Consider the following 22,856-nt stretch of genomic DNA (forward strand, 5'->3'; position numbering starts at 1 on the left):
TCCTGCCTCATAATAAATTCATAACTCTGGGATGCACAGGGGAAGTGGAACAGGCCACAAGCTAGGGACAGGAAACAGATGATGCGGAAATCAGAAGACAAAACATAGTAACACCCCCAAGTTTTTCAAATTATCATCAACATGGAATTCTGTGTCACCCAAATCAAGAGCCAGCAGAGAATAAAGAATTTTTGTCTGAAATGTCTCGAAAAAATATCCCATGCACCCTTTCTTAGCTACTCTGAAAAATATATTCTGTTGAAATAAAGACCATGAAACAAGAAGACTGAGATGGAAGAGAAGAATCAGCAGACAAGAGACAGACCAGGGGAAAGGGTGAGAAAACAGCTAAACAGCAGACCAAGAGGGCAACTGGTCTTGCATATGGGGTCCGAAGGCTCCAGGGAGACATCTGAGAGAGGAAATGTACACCCGACAGGCTGACAATGTGGCAATATTATTGAGCAGTGTTTCACTGAGCCGTGGGAGCATGTGGGAGGACTTAGGTATGGACAGAAAACTAAACAAGAAAAAAGAGGCAATTATTAACTCCAGGAAAAACAAAATAATTGTGCAAGAAGGGATATGTAAATTAGAATGTATTACTTGACTTAATAGTAAAAAATATTTATACAACTGTTGTTTCAGAAAAAAAAAACATGGTGCAGGAAAACTGGGTGCTAAAGATAGAGGTGGAGAAACCCAAGTAAGAGGCAGACAGATCCAGGATTGCATGGTGTGATGAATTAGGGACTTAAAGACAAAAGTGTACCAGCAGAACAGGATTCCCACACTCTGAGGCAGGAGGAAGGGGTTTAAATGCTAAGCAAGACCAAGGTGCACCACAGCCAACTGGAATGTACCTGGGCTTTCTCAAAAACTATCACTAGGGCCTGAGATTGCAGCTCAGTGGTCTTGCATGTCTGAGGCCCTGGGTTCAGTCCTCAGCACCACATAAGAGTAAAATAAGTAAAATAAAGGTATTGTGTCCATCTACAACTAAAAAAGTATTTTAAAAAATATTATTATGCCAAATGTCAGTTAAGAAACAGTTAGAGGAGTCTCTAGGGTCCCTAGCGTTGCATGCAAGTATAATCTGGCTCCAGATCCAGGACAGAGCAGCTTCTCTGGCTGGTGATGGATTTGGACTATGGGATGGATGAAAGGGTGGCAGAAAAGGTGAGGTCCTGGACCAGAAGGGAGCTCATTCAAGCTAGAAGAGCTCAGGCTGCCATGGGAGAAAGGCAACATAGGAGAGGGTAGAGAGGACCAATTGCCATGGCAACAGGAAAGTCTTCCTTTGCCACTGAGGCAAAGGGGAATTGGAGGGGGAGGGAGCCAAGCAGGGTGCAGGGACAGGCCAAGCACACGGCGACCTTTGCCAACCATCAGTTGTGTCCTTTCCAGCCCATTGTACACTAGGCAGCAAAATTCTAAGTGAGGAAATACAAGATTCACTTCTCCAGGACCCAGCTGTGGAGGTGAGTCACAGAATTATGGAGTATTTTCACTGTGCTCCTGTGAGTAGGTGTGGCTGAGGTGTTCACTTGCAGGTGAACGCTGCAAGTCCCTTCCTCCAGCAGGCAAATACCAGACACTGCAGCCGGCTGGAACCCTGAGAAAGCTTCAGGGACGAGGTGGACCTTGGAGGATGGACAGGATTTAGACATTTAAGGGGTGATCTTTGCAATATCCAGCAGCTAGATATTATGCGTTGATATAGTTCCACCTCTCAGTCCTAACCCAGAGCATGCACAAGACGTTTTGCTTAATCAAATTGGATTCCAGGTGTAGGGAATGGTATAAATATCGGCAAGGGATGGAAAAGGGGGTGGTTGTATGGGTAGAAGTCCCTTAGTGATCCTATTTAATAAGAAGGCACGAAAGGAATCAACCCGTGAAAAGACGGTTGGAAGAGGACATTGAGGCCAGTACTGTAACTTAGGTAAAAGTGATAGAGTGACAAAGCTGACATTCTCATCACCAGATATCTGACTCCTATGTCAAAGGGGCCAGAACTCAGGAAGTGGGTAGAAAATAGAAGTGTGAGTTATTGGTTCCTTCCAACACTTCCAATAACTGACCCGAGAGCTTCCTCGCCAGTACAGTGGAGTTGATGGTAATGGCTGTCTCACAGGGTTTGGTGAAGATCACAAAAGATAGGATGCTAGATTTTCAGTAAATGTTCGCTCCCTTGACTTGCATTTTTTGAAGTCCTCTTCTCCAAGCGCGTCCCCATGAGGGCAGGCTCTCCATCACTCTGTGGGTCTAGCACGTACCTGGATGTTCTGTCAGGGCTGAAAAGGTAGAAATGACTGTCGAAGGAACTCCCAGCTACTGACTTAATTTCTGCCCATGTTTTTAAAAACAGGTTTTAACAGATAACCAGCATACAACACACTGGATGTTAAGTGGTAAGTTCAATAAGTTTTGACCTAAGTAAACCTCGGTGGAATCATCACAATCAGAACAGTGAGCACGCGCATTGCCCAATAGTCTCCCATGCTTTTCTGGAATCTCTGCCTCCTTTTCCCAACTCCCAGCTCCAGGCAACCACGGGTCTGCTTTCTGTCACTAAGGATTAGTTTGCACTTTTTTAGAATGGAACCATACACAACTAACTCTCTCTTTCCCTCTCTCTCTCTCTCTCTCTCTCTCTCTCTCTCTCTCTCTCTCTGCCCAGGTTTTTGAAGAATGCTCAGCAGGCATCATGAGATAGTGCATGCATGCTGACCTTAGTTTGGAGAGGCCAGGGCCATTGTTCTCTCTGGGCAGTAGCCTGTGACTTTGGACAGGTCATGTGGCACTGTGCCTCACATGAGTCAGTTAGGGAATTATAGTGTCTGCACAGCCTCACAGATTCATTTGTGGTGGAAAAACTTCATAAAGTCTAATACTAAAAAAAAAAAAAATGTAGAATACATCTGCCTGTGTAAGTAGTCAGATGATATTTGGTAATAGTAACCTATTTTTTTTCCTACCTAAAATGTCCTCTTTTCCTTCCTCCATTCAAGTAATTCCTGTGTTTTCCTGTGAAACAGATACCCTCCATTCAAGTAAATAGCTAACTCTGCTAGCTTATTTTGCCCAGGAAGCATTGTATGGAGTGGAAAAACAGAAATGGCCTGCAGATATTCCGGGCTTTGGACTCCCTAAACCCCAACCCTTGAGAAGGATCCAGGTTTGCAGGAAAGCAAGAGGGGTTTGTGCTTCTCACACAGGGTGTTTTAGGGACTGGAGGGAGAGTGAGGGGACCCCTTCTCTGCAGGCTCTCCAACAGTCCCTGTCAGCACCCCTCACCCACCTCTGGCTCAGTCTCCGACCTGAGCCTCTGCGGGACTCTCCCGACCTGCCTCTGGTTGATGGAACAACCCTCCCCCCCACCCCTCTCCTTCTGGGCTCAAGGTCGGCTTCTGTCCTCTTTAGGAAGCCATTTGTCACTCCCGTCTGCTTTCTGTCTCCGTGTAGTACAGATCTTATCTAGTTTCTCTGAGCTCAAGTTTGTTTTGCCCACTCATTATTTGTTCTACTAGTTATTTGTGGGTTGTTTTTCAGAGAAAAGAGTAGAGGAAAGGGCTTGAGCCGTCTTCTTGAAAATGGATAGTAGGGATTCCTCTTCCCCAACATGTTTATTAGGCTTTTCTAAGAGCATGTTTTTAGGTTCGCAGCAAAATTGAGCAAAAGGTATAGATTTCCCATCTACTCCCTTCCCCCACCAATGACGGCCTCCCCCCTTATCAGCATCTCCACCAGAGTGGTACAGGCATTGACCATCCTATGTTGGCCCACCATTACCATCCAGAGTCCATAGGTTACATAGCCATGCATTCTGTGGGTTGGACAAAGTACAGTGACATGCAACCCCATTACAGTGTCCTACGAGTCATTTCATAGCCTTAAAAATCCCCTGTGCCCTGCCTATTCACCCTTCCTCCCTACAACCCCTGTAAAGTGTGACCCCTTCACTATGGCCACGATTTTGTCTTTCCAGAATATCACTGCCTAATATTGAGTGTCTGCTTTGTAGACAGCAAAATGCTCAGATTTTAACAGCATTAGCCCAAGGAGTTATCGGAATGCATCCACCCATGTAACCCACATTACTAGGGATATATGGAATGTTCCCAACACCCCACATGTCCCCTTGGGCCCCTCCCTCAGCTTCCTGCTGACCTTCCATCCCACCCCACTCCATTCCCAACCAGGCATCTACTTTTCTCATGTTTTTTTTAAGGCCATAGATTAGTTTGCTTGGTCTAGAATTTCATGCAAATGGAATCAGGCAGAATGTGGTCTTTGGGTCTGGCTTCTTTCACCCAGCACGCTTTGGCTATTCATCCATGTTGTAGCGTTGATCAGTAGAACAGTCCCATTGATCAGTAGTACATCAGTAGTAATTATCTGGGTTGTTTCAAAGTCTTTCCTTAGTGAATAAAGCTGCTGTGAACATTTGCATACACGTCTTTTTGTGGACAGGTTTTCAAGCCTGTGAGTGGAGTGGCTGGGTCACAGTGGAGCAATTCATCGAGCTTCATAAGAAACTACAAAGCTGCTTTCTAGAGTGCTTTGTACCTTTTTGCACTCACACCAGCACTGAGTAAGAATTGAAGGCCTGCCACGTCTTTGCCAACCCCGTTTGTGATCAGGATGTTCATTTTACACCTTCTGGTGGGCTTTTAATGGAATCTCACTGAGGGTTTTGGTGTTGTTTTTCTAAATGCTCCCCGGTCCCTGGGAGAGCTTCTCAGAGTTCTGAGCAGGGGTCTCTCAGCACTACTTTTGGCTGTCATTTATACTGCAGAAATGCAGCTGTTTATGGGTAAGCAAAACCCAGTACAGGGCTTCAGGACAGTAATGTGGGTTTGCATGTTGACAGAGGGTAGTAACTGACCCAGTGGGAAAGAGAACTATTAATACGTCACTTGTGGATTTAGAAAAGAGGGCTCGAAGGCCAGAAGTGGAGAATTATGTAAGCGTTGACATCTATGGAATCTAGCTGTGTCCCCATAGCTTCAATGCTGTAGATAAAAATAATTTGGAGGCTGAGGATGGATATGAGAAAAGTTTCATAACCAAAAAGAAAACTGCACTGGGGGTTGCTATGGTTTGGGAGAGCGTCCTCAAAAGGTCTCTGTGTTAAAGGCTTGGTCTCCAGCATGGTGCTACCAGTAGAGCCTCAGAGAGGCAGGGCCCAGTGGGAGGTCCTTAGGTCACTAGAGGCATGCTGTTAACTGGGATTGCAGGACCCTGGCCTCTCCGTCTTTCTTCTTTGCTTCCTGGCTTGTGATGCAAGTGGTTTTGCTCCTCCACACGATCCCACCCTGTTAGGGTTCCCTAACCAGAGGCCCAAAGAATGAGGCCACCCAATCTTGGACAGGAAGCTTTAGAATCATGAGCCTAAACAAGCCTTTTCTCTTTATAAATTAATTACCTCGGGTATTTCATTATAGCAATGAAAAGTTGACTGATATATAGGGATCTGGGGAACCGGTAAGGGCAAAAAGCTCTTTCAGCCGGGCGCAATGGCTCACATTTGTAATCCTAGCAGCTTGGGAGGCTGAGGCAGGAGGATCACAAGTTCAAAACCAGCCTCAGCAATGGCAAGGTGCTAAGCAGCAGCTCAGTGAGACCCTATTTCTAAATAAAATACAAAATAGGGCTGGGATGTAAATCCATGATCTGGTGCCCCTGAGTTCAGTCCCCAGTACCTAAAAAAAAAAAAAAAAAAAGTTCTTTCAGATTCTGGCACCACTCTTTATAGAACAAACTTTGACAAATGGTTTGATTTGCATTTCCCTAGTGAATGATTACGGGTCAGTTTTAAAATTTAGTTTATTGGGCATTTATGTACATTATTTTATAAAGTATCTGTTCAAGCCTTTTGATCAATGTTTTGATCAATACAAGACTATTGTCAGATGTATGTGATGCTAATATCTTCTCCTAATCTGGCTTCCTTATTTGGTTTAAAAGTGTCATTTTATGATCAAAAGCTTTAAATTTTGATGTAGTCTAATTGATCATTTTTTTCCTTTTATAAAACTTTGTGCTTTTTGCATCTTAAAAATTCTTTGCCCATCCCCAGGCCACAAAAGCACACTCCTGTGTTCTTCTAGAAGCCTTATGGAAATGAGAACTGGTCCCTGAGGAGAAAGGGTGAGCTCCAGCTGCAGGACCTCCAGCCCCTTTCATTTCCAGCTCAACTGAAGCCCCCTCTTCGTTTCATTTTAACTAAAATTTCATTCAAACAAAACAACTTCCACTCTTTTTTCTTTTTTTATCCACTCCACTAAATGATAAATTCCGTGAAGACAGGAACCACGCTTATATCATGTTCCTTTCTCCCGTCAGCTAGGCCTGGGCATGTGGTGAACACTTGGTAAAAACAATTTTAATTGAAACAAATCAAACCGAATTTGGACTTGGAAGAGGCACTGTTTTCCATTTAGCCAATTCTTACATAAGACGTCTTCCCGAGAGTCCAATCTGGGTCAGGCTTCCAGTGGAGGGGGAGCCAGGCCTCGCCTGCAGCCTCCATAGGAAGGGGTAATGAACGCATCACCTTACACTTACGTAACCTTCGCTATTTATAAAGCACTTTCATATATCTTACCTCAAAAAAAAAAAAAAAAGTTCCTATAGGTAAAAGGCCTTTGCCTGCTCACAAAGACAAGCAAGTACCCCAGAGTGATCTGAGAGATGAGGAGAGGGAGAGGCAGCCCACATTTTGAACTAGGACAGAATTCTTGCCCCTCTGCTGCCGAGCAGGGCACCCAAAGGTGTCTTATAAATCTCCCTTCCCCACAGATTCAGACCAATGTTTGAAGCCTCACCAAGCTTTACCTCTCAGGGCGAAGCTTCCGACCCATCACACCTGGGCAGACATCAGACCCCCGGCCTTCCCTCTAGTGGGCCAGGATCGGCAGCATGAAGAGGTCAGTAATGGCAGGGACATTTCCACCTGGGAAGCTGAGGGCCTCCAAAGGCCACCCTCCCAAGTCTCATAACTGCCTGGTCAGATTCCACAGAGGCCACACACACACACACACACACACGCACACACACACACACACACACACACTGCCCACTGAGTTAGACAGGCAGGTGCCACCTGAGCTCAAAGGCGCCTGAACTTCCTGTCTGTGACAGCAGGCAGCACCCACCTCCATCAGCCACCTCCACCCCCACTCTTGGTTTCATTATGTATCTCTGGGTAACCCCGTCTGACCCAAAAAAAAAAATGACCTCAAGTCTCTTTCTTACGCAGGAAATGAATATTTGGAGATACACAATGATTAGATACTATGGGTTTTTTTTAAGTATTAGAAACTTATCAGTGCCTAGCACATAATAGGCACTCAGTCTGTTTTGGAAATAACCAGCAGATTTCAGCCCAGGCTTCCTGTCTGTCTCACAGACCCAGACTGAATCACGCAACCGGGCCTGGCTAAGTCACTTTAGGGGGAAAGGGGAGGCGTCTTTCTAGGGTCAAGCCTAACCATCAAATCACCAACACATCCTAACTCCCCCCCCAACTTCCATCCCCATTAGAGTCCCCAGATGCTTCTCACCGGCTCCTTTCACCTTCTGGGCCAGCTTTGGTGGTCTCCCTCCCTTGGTTCCAGTGCTAAGACCTGTAGTATCTTGTCCAGTGTGTGTATGGGGGTTGGGGAGCATGGGTGGGAATCAGGAAACCACCCCCAGCCCTGTGACAAATGTCGCCTGTCTGTCTCACCAAGGATCAGTGTTGAGACTCAAAATGATCCTTTTTAGCCAAGTCTGGGTTAGACCACTTTGCCTCTAGCTGAACCATGTCACTCCCCTAGAGAGAAAATGGAGCTCTGGAGAGGAAGTAGGATTCAGCTGCAGCAGACCTATCTTGAATGTCCATTCTGTGTCAAGCATTATATTGGTTTTCTCTCTCTCTCTCTCTCTCTCTCTCTCTCTCTCTCTCTCTCTCTCTCTCTCAATATATATATATATTATTCCAAGTTGCATCATATGGATGCAGAAAGCAGGGCTAAGCTAGGCATGGTGGCGCACACCTGTAATCCCAGAGGCTTTGGAGGTTGAGGCAGGAGGAGCACAAGTTCAAAGCCAGTACGAGCAACTCAGTGAGGCATTCAGCAACTCAGCAAGACCCTGTCTCTAAATAAAATATAAAAAATGGAGATGTGGCTCAGTGGTTAAGCACCCCTGGGTTCAATCCTCAGTACCAAAAAAAAAAAAAAAAAGAAGAAGAAGAAGAAGAAGGAGGAGGAGGAGGAGAAGGAGGAGGAAGAGGCAGGGCTCAACCTGTGAATAAGCAGGAAAGTCAAGATTCTAACCTATGCTTTACAATTCCCAGTCCAAGGTTCTTTCCATTAGACCACAAATGCTGTTCCAGGTGTGTATTAGACAGTTTTTTGCTGCTATGATCAAAATATCTGACAAGAACAACATAAAGGAAGAAAAGTTTACTTTGACTCATGGTTTCAGAGGTGTAGTCCCTGGTTTGGTGACTCCATTGCTGTGGGCATGAGGTGAGGCAGGACATCACGGCAGAAGGCTGAGACAGAAGAAGGCTGCTCATCTTATGGCAGCCTGGAAGGGGCCATGGACCAACATGGTCCATGCCCTCAGGGACCCACTTCCTCCAGTCCTGCCCCACCTGCCTACGGTAATCACCCAGTGAGTCCATCCAAATTATTAATTCTTCATGGATTCATCCACTAATGAGGCTACCGCTCCCACAATCCAATTCGCTTCTGAACATGCCCTCATTGCAATTCATGAAATTTGAGGGGAAAACCATAAGAAGGTGAAATCCTAGGCCACCTGCTCCAGCCTTCTCCTAGACTCTAAAGGTCACACCAGTCTCTTTACCTGCTCAACACCAACAGGATGGCCACGCGTCTAGTTCACCTGGGAGTGGACCTTCAGAAGGACTGGAAGCTCCCCAGGCCCAAGAGTTGTGCCTTGTTCTTCTCATCTCCTGACGAAATGCAGGGCTTATAAGAAAGTAGTCCACAGGGCACTTAACAGTCTCAGAACTTCTCATACACACTGTCTCTTTAACTCTGTGTAACATGAGAAACTATTTGCTCTGGGAAGAGAAGGAAATGGAAGGAGGTGAGTGATTTAAGGTTCAGCCCTACAGTGTCAAAGCACTAAGAATCCTGAGGTGGGGCACCAAGGCAAAGTCCCTGCCTGACTGGGAGGATGGAGAGATGAATTTATTTCTTCAACACCTCCGGGTGAAAGAAGGTGCCTTTGTTGGTAGTGGTGCATATTATCTAATTTAAAGTAGACCTGCAATCCCTATGATGGTATTTTTAATGGAGCTCAGTGCACAAAGTCAATTAATCTTTATAACCCTTGGTCCATTTTATATTATCCTTATGGGTCCCTGCTTGGGTCTTGATAATTTATTTATTCTTTCTTTCAGTCATTTGTTTCAGTGATGTGATGAACAGACTTGAAACTATACACAGCTCAAGAACTAGAACACTGATCTTCATGTACATCTACTCACCACTCCTTCCCTCTCCTCCCCCTTGCTCTGGCTACCCAAGACCACCCCATGCCCCATCAATCACTTCCTTGCTCTCTTTAAGTTATATTGCACATATATGAAAAATTTAAAGTTCATTCTAATCTTCACAAAAGAACTTGCTCTTTCACACGTTATTTTGCTAAGTTCATCTAGAGGGACACTACAGTGTCACTGTAGTCCCTTCATTTTCACAGCTATATGATATTCCTGTGAATGTGCCGCAATTTATCTGTTCCTCTTGTAAAAGCCTTCTGTGTGGTACCCAGTTTTTTGGATTACTACAGTGCCGCTAAGAACCCTCTTGGTACATGGTTTCTGGTGTGCTCCCCTGTTTCGAAGATTCATATACCAGCAGTTGGAACTGCTGGGTCCATATTACAGATGAGGAAACCGAGGCTTAGAGAGGTTAATGAAACTATTCAAGATCACTAGCAAGTAAAAAATCAGCATCAGGACTCGAAGAACAGAAATTTTCTGTCCTATGACCAACAGAGATGTGCGGAAAGGTGGGTCAGAGGCAATCAGAGTAATGAGGAGGGTCTCTCTGCAGGTTTATCTTGGGAACTTCTGTTTGCAGAAGGTGCTGACATGCCATACATCTGTTTCCATATGCTTTGGCCTGTGCTGGCTTTACAGGGTGAAGGAACTGCTGGCCTTGGTTCTGGATGAAGAGTCCTTTGGTCATTTAACCCCAGCTGAGTGCTTTGTTATAGGAAGAGCTTTGTGGGCTTCAGAAACAGCCTCCTCCCAGGGCCTCCCCTCCCTCTCCAAGGCGCTCCCAGACAGCCCCAGGTAGACGCCCCTCACCCATTGCGCATCCACACAGAGCAAGGGCCTCCTGGTTGCTCCTGCTCTGCCCATGATCCCAACTGCCCTCTGGCCCCACCTACTCCACCCCCACCCCTGAGCACATGCCAACTGGGGGGAGGCCACCCACAGAGCCATTTAATCATCCCTGAGTGCAAGGCCAGGCTGGAGGCTCGTGCAACAGGAGGGGAAAACAAGAATCACAGCTGCACTGTGATATCAGTGATGGGCAGACAGGCATTCAAATAAAAATTAGAATTACCGAGCAAATATGCCTGCGGCCAGCCAGCTGTTCCCTTCCCTCAGGCTCACAGGATTCTCAGATCTCTGCATATTGAAGTCCTGGCAGGGCCTAGAAAACCCCTCCTCCAGCCCCCTTAGGTCAGGAGCAGGAGGCTCTTTCCCAAGCCCACTGACCTGCTCTCACCCACACCCTCGTTTTCCAATGGAACTTGCTGAAGGTTTAAAGGGAGATTAGAGGAGACAGTGTAGGTTCCCATTGGAAAAACCATCTACTATTGAAGCCCTACAGATAAAGGGTCAGGGAATTATCTTTCCCAGGAAGAATGGTCCAGGGTCGCCTGAAATCACAGAGCCTTCAGGTGTCCATCCCAAATCCTGGGAGGGGCAGCAGGGGCTGCCCGTCAAGGTGCATCCGAGGGACTCTTCCCTCTGAAAGCTGAGACCCCAGTGGAGCTAAACAGATGCCCAGCTCTCACCTGGGTCATCAGGTAACCCCTGAGAGCCTCGCTTACCTGTATCATGGGAATGACCCTACTCGCTATCTAGGGCCGTGGTAAAGATTAAACAACGTGTAAAATACAGGCATGTGACAGGGCTTCACAGCGGGGGGCCATCCCTACCCAGCAACGGAATGGCCCCTCCCCCACCAAGTCCTCGACTCACACTCAAGGTTAGCGGGTGCACCGCTCCCTTCCCCCTTCCCTCTGGCCTGTTTCTTTCCACTCTTGACACAATGGCATTTTCTTCCATAGCCTTAGAGAGCATCTCCCTGCCCCCCCCGCCCCCACCCCACATACACACAGCAGCACAGATGCCCCAGGGGTGCTTGGCTCAGCTCAGCAGCCTGCAGGATAGGTTCCACGTTTCCTAGTAGAGGGACAAGCACAGGAGGCCAAAGTCCCTGAGTCCCTCCAAAGTGGCCAGGCCTCACTGGCCTCCGCTCAGCCTGCTGCTGGCTGGCCTGGCTCTGGGACAGACACTGCAGGGAAGCAGGAGCAGGGGCAGGTGTCAGTGAGACAAAAAGGCCAGCAGGCTGGACAGCTGCCAGAACACGAGGGGCCCTGTGTGTGGGACCTGAGGTGAGGCCAGGGGAGGACACGTGACAGGCGTCTGGGCTACTGCTGCACAGGGCTCACTCTGGGGCACTAATGGCCCACGCAGGAGGCGCTGAACACACCATGACGTCTCTCCGGCCCTTTATTCTTGGAGCCAGGCCTCCCGACTCCTGCTCAAAAGAGGGCCTAGCCCAGGCTGGTGAGCAGGTGGCCAGCAGCTGTTCCCTCAATAGAGCAAGCGTGTCTCCAAGGCTGCAGAACAGGCCAGATGCCAACCCTCTGCACGAGAATGTTTCCTCCTGGATGGGACAAGTCCCTCCGCAGAGCCATCTGCAATGGGCCATGTGCCAGCAAGAGGGGCGAGGGTCCCACAGCTCCCCTGGCTACCTAGATGCACCCTCCCCCTTTTCTTAGCAATGACTAAGTCAGGCATGAAAGGCCATTTGCCCCCTAGCAGAGATCAGTCCTCAAGGGCCTGCCCTCTCTTCAACCCCGCCATGGCCAAAGTGAGGGTGAGGTTACTTGTAAGCGACTACCCACATTCATCTGGAGTCCTCCCTGTGTTGCAGGGAGAGGGTTTTTTCCTGATCCATCATGCCAGTACCTCCTGGCTGCTGTGATTTCAGTGTGAGTAGGAACATGAGTATCCTAATCTCGAGTGAAGCCACACTTGAGAATCCCACTTCCAGGCTTCTCACCCCTTCCTTGCCATTTCCTGGAAGATGCTGCCAGTGAAGGCCTGAAGCGCTGTGGGTTTAAATCATCCTTGCTTGTTGTTCACAGCTGACCTGACAAAGCCCTTACTGGAAAACCCCAACAATTTCATTTTTAGAACATATGATTAAAATCATTCCCCTTGACATTCCCACAAACCTACATAGAGCTATTCTGCCTTCCACTTCAGTCCATCTTGGAGCTGCTTTCACTGTCTCACCTAGTCTCCGAAGGTCCACGTCACCACTTCCTGTGTTTCTCCAACATCTGCAGGTCAAAGGTGATACCGGGATAAGTTAGAGAAGAGCACACCCAATGCACCTGATCAGTTGATTTGCCTCAAGGATTTCTGCCAACTCAAACATCCAGATTATCTGTTTGTGTTTTGGTGCTGCATTGAAGAGCTAGCTGTGTGACCCATGAGTGATCCCTGTTATATTTAGCTCACAGGCCACCTAAGGAATAGCACTAATGCCCTGGCCAGGGTAGAGCACCATCCTGAATGAAAGGCCCCCTGTCTTGGTCTCAGCTCACAGAGGTCCTGTTTTTGCTCAGGTACGGCCTATGTGCACTCACCTAGGTAGAACTTCTATTGCCAACTTCCTGGGAAGGATCAGACCCCAGACAAAATTGAGGCGCCTAGTGCTGAGATGGCTGTACATCAGGACCGGGACCTCCAAAGCTTACAGCTATGGTTTTTTGAGCACCTCTACAATACCAGGTCCTGCCCCAGATACTTTGCAAAAATCATCTCTAATCCTTAAAAGAACCATGCCCAGAAATATAGGTCTTATCACTCTCTTTAGTGCCTTCCTCTGATCTCACAGAGTGAGCACGCTGTCCGTGTCAACATTCCATCTCTGGCCTGTTCGCATCCAGATCCCATGTGCTACCCCATCACGTGGCTCTAGAGAGATCCCAGGCCCCTGTGGGTGCTGACTAGGCTGGAATTAGCCGCTGAGGGATGGGGTTGCCTCTCCCTCCTGGGGAAGGATGAGGCTGGAGCCTGCACCTAGCAGATGTGCTCACCCGTGGCAGATACAACAGATGGAGCCAACCTTTGTCCCAGGTTGTGACTCAGCCTCCCCAGGAAGAACAGCATACTGTGAGGATGCTGGTCTCCCTGTGTTGTGGGAGACAGCAGCAGATACGTTCTAATGGAGAGAGGACACAGGGCAGGACCGAAACAAAACAAACTGCCAGGGAACAGCCTGGCACATAATTCACCAATCCAACTTCAAGTGGGCTTCCCAGCATGTCTTCAGCCACCCCCATCTTCCACCAGCCTCTCCAGGAGGCCAGTCTCCCGAGTAAACCCAAATCAGAAAACTGATTCCCATTCTACTCTAACCCTCACCCCTAGCAGCCGGCAATGGTGTGTGCTCACCCCTCCTCTCCTATGAGCACTTTAGCTCCAGCACCTCCAAACTCCTCCACCACCAGCTACATCCCCATGCCTCCTCCACCCACCCTGTCCTTTCCAGAACCTTCTGGTCCACAGCAGCCGGCTGTCAGGAGGCCGGCTCTGGATTTACAACACCAGGGTTCTAATGTCCATTCTGCCACCTGCACCTTGTCTGAACGTGGGTGTACCTTAACCTCTCTGTGCTTCAGCCTCCTCTTTGGTTGATAACAGCCTCCTGTATGGAGCTGAATTGCATCCTCCTGAAATCCACGTGTTGAGTCCTAATCCCTAGTACCTCAGAGTTGAGGGAAAGGATCTCTGAAGATGAGATTAGGTTAAGATGAAGCTGTTCAGGGCAAGGCTTTAATCCAACATGACTGATCAGTGTCCTTAGAAGAAGAGGAAGGGACACTAAAAGCCTGAGGACACAGCAGAAAGAACAGGTGAAGACACAAGAAGAAGGCGGCCATCTGCAAGCCAAGGAGAGAGGTCTCAGAAGGAACCAACTTGACCAGCACCTTGTTCTTGGACTTTCAGCCTCCAGAACTGTGCGACAGGGAGCTCAGCTGTTCAGGCTGCCCAGTCTGCACTCTCTGGCTTTAGCAGCCAGTCTGGCTAATGCACAGCCTCATAAACGGATCACTTTGCTCTGCAAAGTTCCTGGCTCCAGAGTGTCACCTACTAGTTTTCCTGCTTGTGCACATGCAGCTGCTTACTGCTTACCTTTGCTACCACTTATTTGCCCAGTGCTAGTGCTGGTCAAGCAGGAAGTCCTTGTCAGAGCTGTATGATTTCTTTGAGGGCCCCGGGTGAGATTTCTTTCTTTGCTCCTAATCTATCGAAGTAACTGATCTCTAAGAGGTACCCTGAGCACATCTGCTTCCCCAAGGAACACCCATTGGATCTGTGGATTCAGTGGGTTCATTGACTCCATTGTGGACTCAGTATTCTTTCAATGAATTTTTAGGGTCCAGAGCAGTAAGCAAGACAGACCCTGGCCCTGCCCTCGGGAAGTTTAGCATCTGCCAGGCAGTGCTGAGACCTTGATCCTGAAATATCATTTGCTCTCAGTGGGTTTCTTTTGCACTCAACCAAGAAGCAAGCAAGCAAGCTATAGACAGAGGTGCTGGTTGACTTCTGGGGATCTCAGTGTGATAAAAGATGCCACTTTGCACATGTCATGTGCCCACCACGTGCCACATGCTTCCCAGGTCGGCCTACTCAAGGTTCACAATGGTCAAAGCAGTGGCTCTATTATTATTGTTTTAGATAGATAAGAAACTGAGGCACAGAGAACTTCCCCAGGTCCACACAACTTGTAGGATTCCAACCCAGACAGTTTAGTATTAGAACTCAAATTATCAGGAAGAGCATCTACGGAGCCGGGGCAAAGGCAGTCCTCTACGGTGTGTGGCTTTTCTGTTGGCCTAGCTGGGCACTATGACCTGAGGGTGGGCTCAGAATCCCCTCTGTGCTATGGAGAGAGCTATGGACATTGAAGGTGGCACCTACAATACATCCCTCAGGCCTTCGGGGGCTTGTCTTCTATCTGCTGAACAGAGGACCAAGGCAGAGCCTGCAATGAACCAAATGTTTATGCTCCCTTCAAAAGAGTCACGTGTTGAAGGCCTAATTCTGATGTGATGGTATTTAGGAGTGGGGCCTATGGGAGGCAACCTGGTCCTGAGGGTTAAGCCCTCAGGAATGGCATCAGTGTCTTTTATAAGAAGAACCCAAAGAGCCAGCTTGCTCTCCTTCCACTGTGAGGGTGCAGTGAGAAGATGGAGTCCACCAAGCAGAAGAGGGCCCTCATCAGAGTCCCATCATGTGGGCACCCTGGTCTCGGGTTTCCAGCCCCCAGAATTGTAGTAAATAGACTTCTGTTGTTTATAAGCCACAGCCTCTGGTGCTTTGTCATAACAGCTCAAACAGACTAAGCAGAACCCAGCTAAGAAGAAGGGGGTTATCTCCATTACTTCTTTTGCCTCTGGCCATGGCTCTCCCTTGATTGATGAAGAGTCATGACTCGTTTTCTCCATGAATACTGTGTGTCAGTGAGAGGCCAGGCATTGTGCTATGTGTGTATAAGCTCTCTGTCAGGGCCTAGGAGAGAGAGCTAAAATACCAGAGCGGGTTCCAGACCAAGCCAATAGTCTAGGGAGGGAGTGAAGAACCAGGAAGAGGGCACGGAAAACCTGATCCATAGGGGATAAGACCAGGGGCTGGAGAGAATTTGGGAAGGTTTGTGGAGAGAGCTGATCATATGCTGTGTGCCCCACCTGCCTGGGAGGAGGAGGGGAGGTTGCCCGCCTCCTGCCTCATTCCCATGGGAACAAGTTCCACAGGGTCCTTGGAGAGCCTGGCATGTGCCCCTGATGCCTGAGGACCAGGCGAAGGGTATCTGATTCCAGTTATGAGAGTAGTGGGCTTGTTGGGGGCCCTGGCTGCACAGCAAACGGGGAGAGCTATTGTCTTATAACTCCCAGAGGCCCATAAAACCTAAATGTGCCTAATGGGACAGCAGTTTGTGTGTTGGGTGGGGGGGAGTCCCAAGAGAAAGCCTGGTATGGGTTCATCTCAGGACCTGTCCAAGAGGACAGACTGCAGGAGCAAACAGACTGTCTCCCAGAGGAGCTGGAGCACTGTCCAGGACGGAGCAAGCCACCACCAGAGTGGGAATGTTGGCCCTCCTGGGGGGTACTGCAAAGGGGGGGTTCCCAGGAGACAGCAGTAGGATCCACCAGAGCACTCCTGGTCCAGGGAGTCCACAGCCTATCCCAGATGACATCTACACCAGGCACCTGCACCCTCCCCTCCACTCCTGCCCCAAAAGTGGGGTGAGAAACCCCAGGTGGCAATAGGGATAGAAGGAGTAGAAAAGCCAAGTTGGAAAGAGAGAAACCAGCCACTTCCCCCTTCCCAATGGTGGCCTCCTGCTTGCAGCAGCACCCCCTGCCACCATGCATGAACCCGTCTGCAAAACTGGAATATGGACTGATCAAATTGCATACTTCAAATATGTACATTTTATTGTACTTTGATTTTGCCTCAATAAAGCTATGTGGGGGGAATGGAATTTGGGGATTATCAATTGTGTATCAAAAGCTTTTCGTTGAATCCAAAGGATTCACCTTGGAAAAAAGTTTCCAGCCAGGCATGGTGATTGGTGCACGCCTGTAATCCCTGCAGCTCGGGAGGCTGAAGCAGGAAGATCAGGAGTTCAAAGCCAGCCTCAGAAAAAGCCAAGTGCTCAGCAACTCAGTGAGACTCTGTCTCTAAATAAAATACAAAATAAGGCTGGGGATGTGGCTCAGTGGTTAAGCAACCTCAAGTTTAATTCCCAGTACCAAAAAAAAAAGAAAGAAAGAAAGTAAGTTTCCCTTAGAGATGGACCTTCTCTGGTTTTGTTTTAAATTATTTGGATGATTAAAATTTTGTATTTCTACCTTATCACCCCACCTGAATAATGAGCTTTATGCCAGTAGATGCTGTGGCATATTCTCCTTTGGTCCACTCCATGGGACCTTATCACCAAATAGTCAAAGATTTGAAGGCTGATGGCAGCTTTCAGAGGCTTGTCAAATGTATAAAGTGAGGTGCAGCCATAGACCAACTCGCTCCATTTTCAGGTTGCTCCAGCTAAACAAATACATAAACCATCCCCAGCCTTTTCTCTCCCTGCCTATCCAAACAGTAGGTGGTACAAATAAAAATAACACCTGGCATTTGTATAGCACTTCACAGTTTCAAAGCCACTCTTATAACCCAAAGCTACTCTCCACCCCCACGCTCATCCCAGACCATTCACCTCCCCTTTCCACCCACATCTCTGCTCTTCCTGGTGGCCAGCCCCGTGCCAGCCTCTCCTCTGCAGAGCAAGGCCACGTGCTTCCCCTGGGGAGTCCACGTGTTCTGTGAAGAGTCTCCTCATAAAGAATCAGCCGACCAGAAATGTGGGCAGAGAGCAACGGGCAGCTTGTTCAGGTTCTGTTTATTATGTTCTCACAGCCTTGTTGATAGTAAAGGTGAATGACATTATTCCACTTTACATGGCAATGAAACAACTCAATGAGGACTCCATCAGCCAAGCGGTTTATATGGCGATGAGCGTCTACAAATCTGTTGTGCTGGCCAGTGACCAGCTAATGCTACCGCAGTTAGAGTGCACACGGAGCCCAGCCACCTTTTCCGCACCTGGCAGAGGGGAGAGAGCAAAAGGGTCCAAAGGGAGTAAGAATCAAGAAAGGAACAGTTATTTGAAAAGACCCAGACCCCGAACCCGGGAAGGCTAGTGGCCCCGTGCTGAAGTCTCCCATCATGGCCCAGAGCATTGTGGGAGTCCTGAGCGGCCACAGGGACAGGAAGACATCTTTGCTCTTGGCTTCTTCCTCCACAGTCTCATGCCAAGTGGCATGGTGGCACAGGCTCTCGGTGCCAGAAGTGACTTTGCCACCTTTCTTGTTTTAACCCAGAGGGTACAGGTTTTGAAAGGGCTGACCCTTGGCAGATTCAAGGCTGAGGATGGGAAACCAGGGTTCCTCTGCCTGGCTCAGAAGTGGGCAGTCTTGTTGGCGGGAGGCCGTCCTGCCTCTGAATGTGCCCCTTGTCACCTTTCCCTCTGGGACATGGAGGAGCAGGCGCCACATCCGTAGCTTGTCTCTCCTGCCTGCTCCTTCCTCTTCAGTCTTCCCATCCCATCCTTCCCAAACTCTCCGCACAACAGGCTCATGCCTTCCCCTCACAACACACCGAGTTTCTCTATTGTCCTGGGCTTAGGGTCACAGGCCCCATCAGCCCCACTGCAGATCAGTGCCCAGGGCCTGCACCCGGCGGCTGGCCCTGCAATCTGGGCAGGATGCCTTCACAGCTTTGGTTTATCGGAGCAGCAAGTTCTGGAGAGAGCACCAGAGAGTCAACTAGCTAGCAGCTTCCCAGCTGCCCATCCAACCTGGGACCAAGAGGGAAAGCAGAGGGCTTGGAACAAAGACCAAACCCCCTGAGATCTTGGAAAAGCTTCCCAGATCTTGATACTCCCCAGGATGTGACACCCTCCACTGAAAAATTGGGAAGTCGTTTATGTTACTACTACTACTGTCACTACCACGACACTCGGCACGCACTACCTGAGTTCCAACTACCCTATTGCATGGCCTCGGGTACAGAGGCACAGCCTGACATGAAACGGCGAAACACAGAGCATGGGGAAACAAACAGGGGACCAGGCCCAGGAGGCCGACGAGACTCAGAAGGCGTGGGGAGGCATGTCTTGATCAAGGTCCCCTTCAGCTCCCAGCCGGGCACACTGACTGCCAAACCACGCGTGTGCTTGGCCACAGCACTTTGACCTCAAAGGAGTGAGTCAGACTGGGAGGGTAAAGGCAGCTACCCCAGGAGTCCCACGCAGAGCTGCCAGGTTTCCTGGTCATTGTGCTTTTTGCATCTGGGTGGCCTCCAGTCCTCTCGGCCCGGCAGCTGTTTCACCCTCAGCTGTGTCCCCCTGACTCCTCAGGCCAGTGCTTCCTGACCCCCTCTGCACACCTGAGCCACCTGTGGAGCTCCGATGTAGCTCTTCTGGAGTGGGTCCTGGTCTACCAGGTTTTTAATGCTCTCCAGGTAAGTCTAATGAGCAACCAAGCTTGAAAGCCACTGTGTTCGACCATCTTTATTCAGAGTCCACAGGTCACTACACACACGGGAGCTGATGAAAAGTGCGGATTTCTGGCCCCACTCTCCCCGTTCTATAAGCTCAACACCATTGGGTGTGGAACCTGGGAATCAGCATTCATAACAGGCCTTTGAGGTGATTCCTGTGCATGCTCAAGTTTAAAAAGAGCACTGATCAGAGGATCCCTCCTCACCCCAGTGGTGCCCGGGGTTGCGAATGGTTGTCGATGACTCTATTCTACACAGTCCACCACCACAAGCTGCAAAACAGGTTAGCACTCCAATGAGACCAAAAGACCACTCAGAGATGGAGAGCAGATCTCAAAGCCCCAGCACTACCCAGCCTGCTTCTCAAGCTTGCCTTGAGCCTTCACAGGTTCCAGGACCAGACCAACCCTTGAGTCTAGAAGATGGCCATCCACACAAGCCTGGCATGAGGAGCAAAGGAAGACGATCAATGGAACTGGCACCTGGGATGCCGGACTATGAGGTGGATGAGGCTCATGGAAGAGGAAATGGGAGAGAGGGACAGGACTGGTGACATGGAAGGTCAGGGATGAGGTATGCTTGAATATTGCTCTAGATGTTGTAAACATTTCTCTTTCATCGCAGACCAAAATCTAGGTTGGCATGACCAAAGTGCCTAAAAGTGGGCATCAGAGCAGAGCGCTCTGAGCCTTCTGTGGGAATCAGGGGCTATAGGGTGTGAGGGAAGCCACCCTCACAGAAAGATCATGACTGCAATGGACTACTCCAGTGTTCACATTATTATACACACAGAGACGCTCCACAGGAGAACCATAAATAGATCTATCATGTTACTATATGCATGGACACACACCCACAGGCCCTTGTCTAGCTGCAAAATTCAAGACACCCAAGCATGGTTTTTCACACCTCCCACGGTGGGAGGGAGTCACCAGGGCGCCATGATACCACCATCCGCAGCCCTCGTGCCACCAGAACTTGGCAAGGACTCCAGGCCCCAGTTGAGGTGGCCACACAACATTCTTGTTTAGAACTTTCTCCTTGGGATGGTGGAAGTGGTGGAAAGGCTCTCCTAGGACATTTCACATCTCCACATCTCTGTGCAGTCCCAATTTATATGCACCTCATCTTCGACAGTAGAGTTGGCAGCAGATGCACTTTTCATATGTAAACAATGTTCAGAATACCCTGTTAGAGAATTGATCATTAAGTTAATTCTGGCAGCTTTAGCTAAGGATTGTTTTTGACCATGGTGGGGAGATACGATCTGATCTATTTGGGAATACAATGTGAGGCTTTGGAGTTTTTGAACGTGAACTTCCACAGGTCTCTTCAGTGTGAAGCCTAGGAAGCAATTGTCCTCTCTCTCCTGAAGTTCACATAGACTTGCCGACCCCCACTTACAGATGACAAGGTGCCATGGCACAGCAGCAGGCACTACCACTAGTGGGATTCAAGGGCCTTCTTGGCCTTTTGTGGTTGGTATTAAGGAAGGGAGTGATTCTCAAAGTTACCGGACAGGAATGCAAACCCTGGAACCCCAGTATAATCTAAAATAACCTAGCACCCCACAAAAGAAGAGTGCTCCATCCACCAGTTCTCCATCCCTGTACTCCAGAGTGTGTGTGTAATCATGTGCAAATCCACTGTCAGCCGCGCCAAAATGTTTGTAGATCTGAAATGAATCCAAATCCATTGGTCATAAGTTATCCCAGTAGCACCTCCACCACATTCTTGGTGAGTCAGTTCCCCCTGGATACGAGCGTCTTCCAGGATCTTCTTTCACCTTCTGATCGTTCTGCTGAGGATTCATTCCCTTGACACTGCTCTTGCAGCAAAGTCAGCTTTTTCCTGGGCAGCTAAGAAGGTTCTGTGTTGCTCATTCATCCTCCAAGGAAGCATTTCCTGACACATTTCCAACAGTAGCCCCAGGGTACCATGATAGCTTGGTTGGAAGGTCTCCACAGCCAGGTGTTCACAGTGATCTCCTTAGCCACACCTATTTAAAATTTAATCCCAAAGACCAGAGACCAAGAAGAAAGTTGTTTCCTAGTAGCCAAGAGAAGGATCTTTCTAAGAAAGCATGTTCCCAGGAAGCAAGCTACAAGGAGTTCCGGTCCAATTTCCCATTCTCCCCCATCATGATTACATAGCCTGCATGGAAGGGGGACGTGGAGAGACAGGGAAAATATTAGGCACTGGGAGAGCTGTCATGCTATGGGATTCACCTCCTTTTGCCAAGCTCTCTGTCATCCTAAAAGATCGGTGATGTGTGATGCCACAGGGAGGCGAGGACAGAGAATGCATTAAGCAACAGACACAAAATTCTACGGGTGCTACATTCCCTGGTCATTCTGCTTCTGGAAAAGTTCTTGGTAGAACTGAGGAAGATTCTCAAGCTGTGTCTTTCTTAATGACAACTTCACTCAGAAGTTCCGAAGGAAATCTCCCAAGACCCTTTCTGGAAATGCAAGAGTAAGGAAGTCTTACAAATTTCCTAGGCCAAGATGGGCAGTGATCACAGATTCTCACACTGGTCCGATGGAAATGGAAGGAAGAGCCAACTCCGCGGAGTTTACCCTCTCCCAGAGGTCACCTGTCGATGTGCTAGAAACCTGGGACTCCATATGACAATCCTAAAAAAAAAAAAAACTGGATTCTGCAGAGATCTCTCTCCTAAGCTGTGAGGTCCCAGCACCCTAGGCTGGCCACTATGTTGTGACAGCAAATCCCAAGCGAGAGGCCAAATCTTCTAGCTACTCCTCCCAGGGTCTGGGACAAGTGGAGAGTCAGGAATCCTAACTGTAGAGGGTGTGGAGGTGGTGGAAACTGCATTTGCTCTATTTACAGATTAGCCTAGCACAGCGGATCTGCCTTCTCAGTGGAGATGACCCAAGGCATTATAAAGGGCAAGTTGCTGACCCAGAGAAGGGTGACAGCGGCAGGGTGCTACCACTAACCAAACACAAACGTGGGTAAATGGAAGAGTCCAAGCTCCGGCAGCTGGGTCACACTTTGGAATGGCCCTTCGTTCCCTCCTCACCCCCAGCCTCCCACCCCCAAATGCCACTGCCTTGGAACATCCATGACAATTCACATTAGATTACGGTCTTGGCAGCGAGGGGAGGGGAAGGCCAGTGATTTCCAAGAGTCCCCGTCTGAGGTCTAACTGAGCCTCCTCTGGCTTTGGGACAGCAGATCTAAGTACATTTTGGACCTCAGGAACCTAGGGTAAGAGTCTTTCTCCATGAGGCTGTGTACTTTTCCCTGGGCCTGGTCAAAGCAAGTCAGGGACGGCTCTTGCATGTTCTTCCTTGTGGCTTCTCGAGTCTGGAAGTCGATGTTTACCTAGAGACACAAACAGAGAGCAAGTTCACAAACCCCCAAGGGCCAAGCCATGGGATTATCACTAATGACAGCATCTCATATCTTTAAGGTGATATAG

General features: G+C 48.8%; 1 protein-coding gene and 1 long non-coding RNA gene across 9 annotated transcripts in view; both read right to left on the bottom strand.

Annotated features, from left to right (window-relative positions):
• Positions 1–3,587: 3,587 nt before the first annotated feature.
• LOC144367139 (uncharacterized) lies at positions 3,588–11,353 on the bottom strand. The gene is made up of 3 exons (XR_013426427.1): positions 8,866–11,353; positions 8,046–8,148; positions 3,588–5,708 (listed from the first exon to the last, which is right to left on the bottom strand). It is a non-coding gene; the product is annotated as an uncharacterized LOC144367139 (long non-coding RNA).
• Positions 11,354–17,733: 6,380 nt separating this feature from the next.
• The window catches only part of Rgs8 (regulator of G protein signaling 8), a 37,979-nt gene continuing 32,856 nt past the window's right edge, over positions 17,734–22,856 (bottom strand). For all 8 annotated transcript variants that reach the window (XM_021722579.3, XM_021722577.3, XM_078022454.1 and 5 more), the window contains one exon: positions 17,734–22,759. In XM_021722579.3, coding sequence (XP_021578254.1) covers positions 22,577–22,759 — 183 coding nt within the window. In that variant the 3' untranslated portion in view covers positions 17,734–22,576. The remainder of the gene's footprint in view (positions 22,760–22,856) is intronic.

This window comes from Ictidomys tridecemlineatus, chromosome 10 (genome assembly GCF_052094955.1).
Source record: "Ictidomys tridecemlineatus isolate mIctTri1 chromosome 10, mIctTri1.hap1, whole genome shotgun sequence".
In the NCBI taxonomy this organism is placed as follows: Eukaryota; Metazoa; Chordata; class Mammalia; order Rodentia; family Sciuridae; genus Ictidomys; species Ictidomys tridecemlineatus.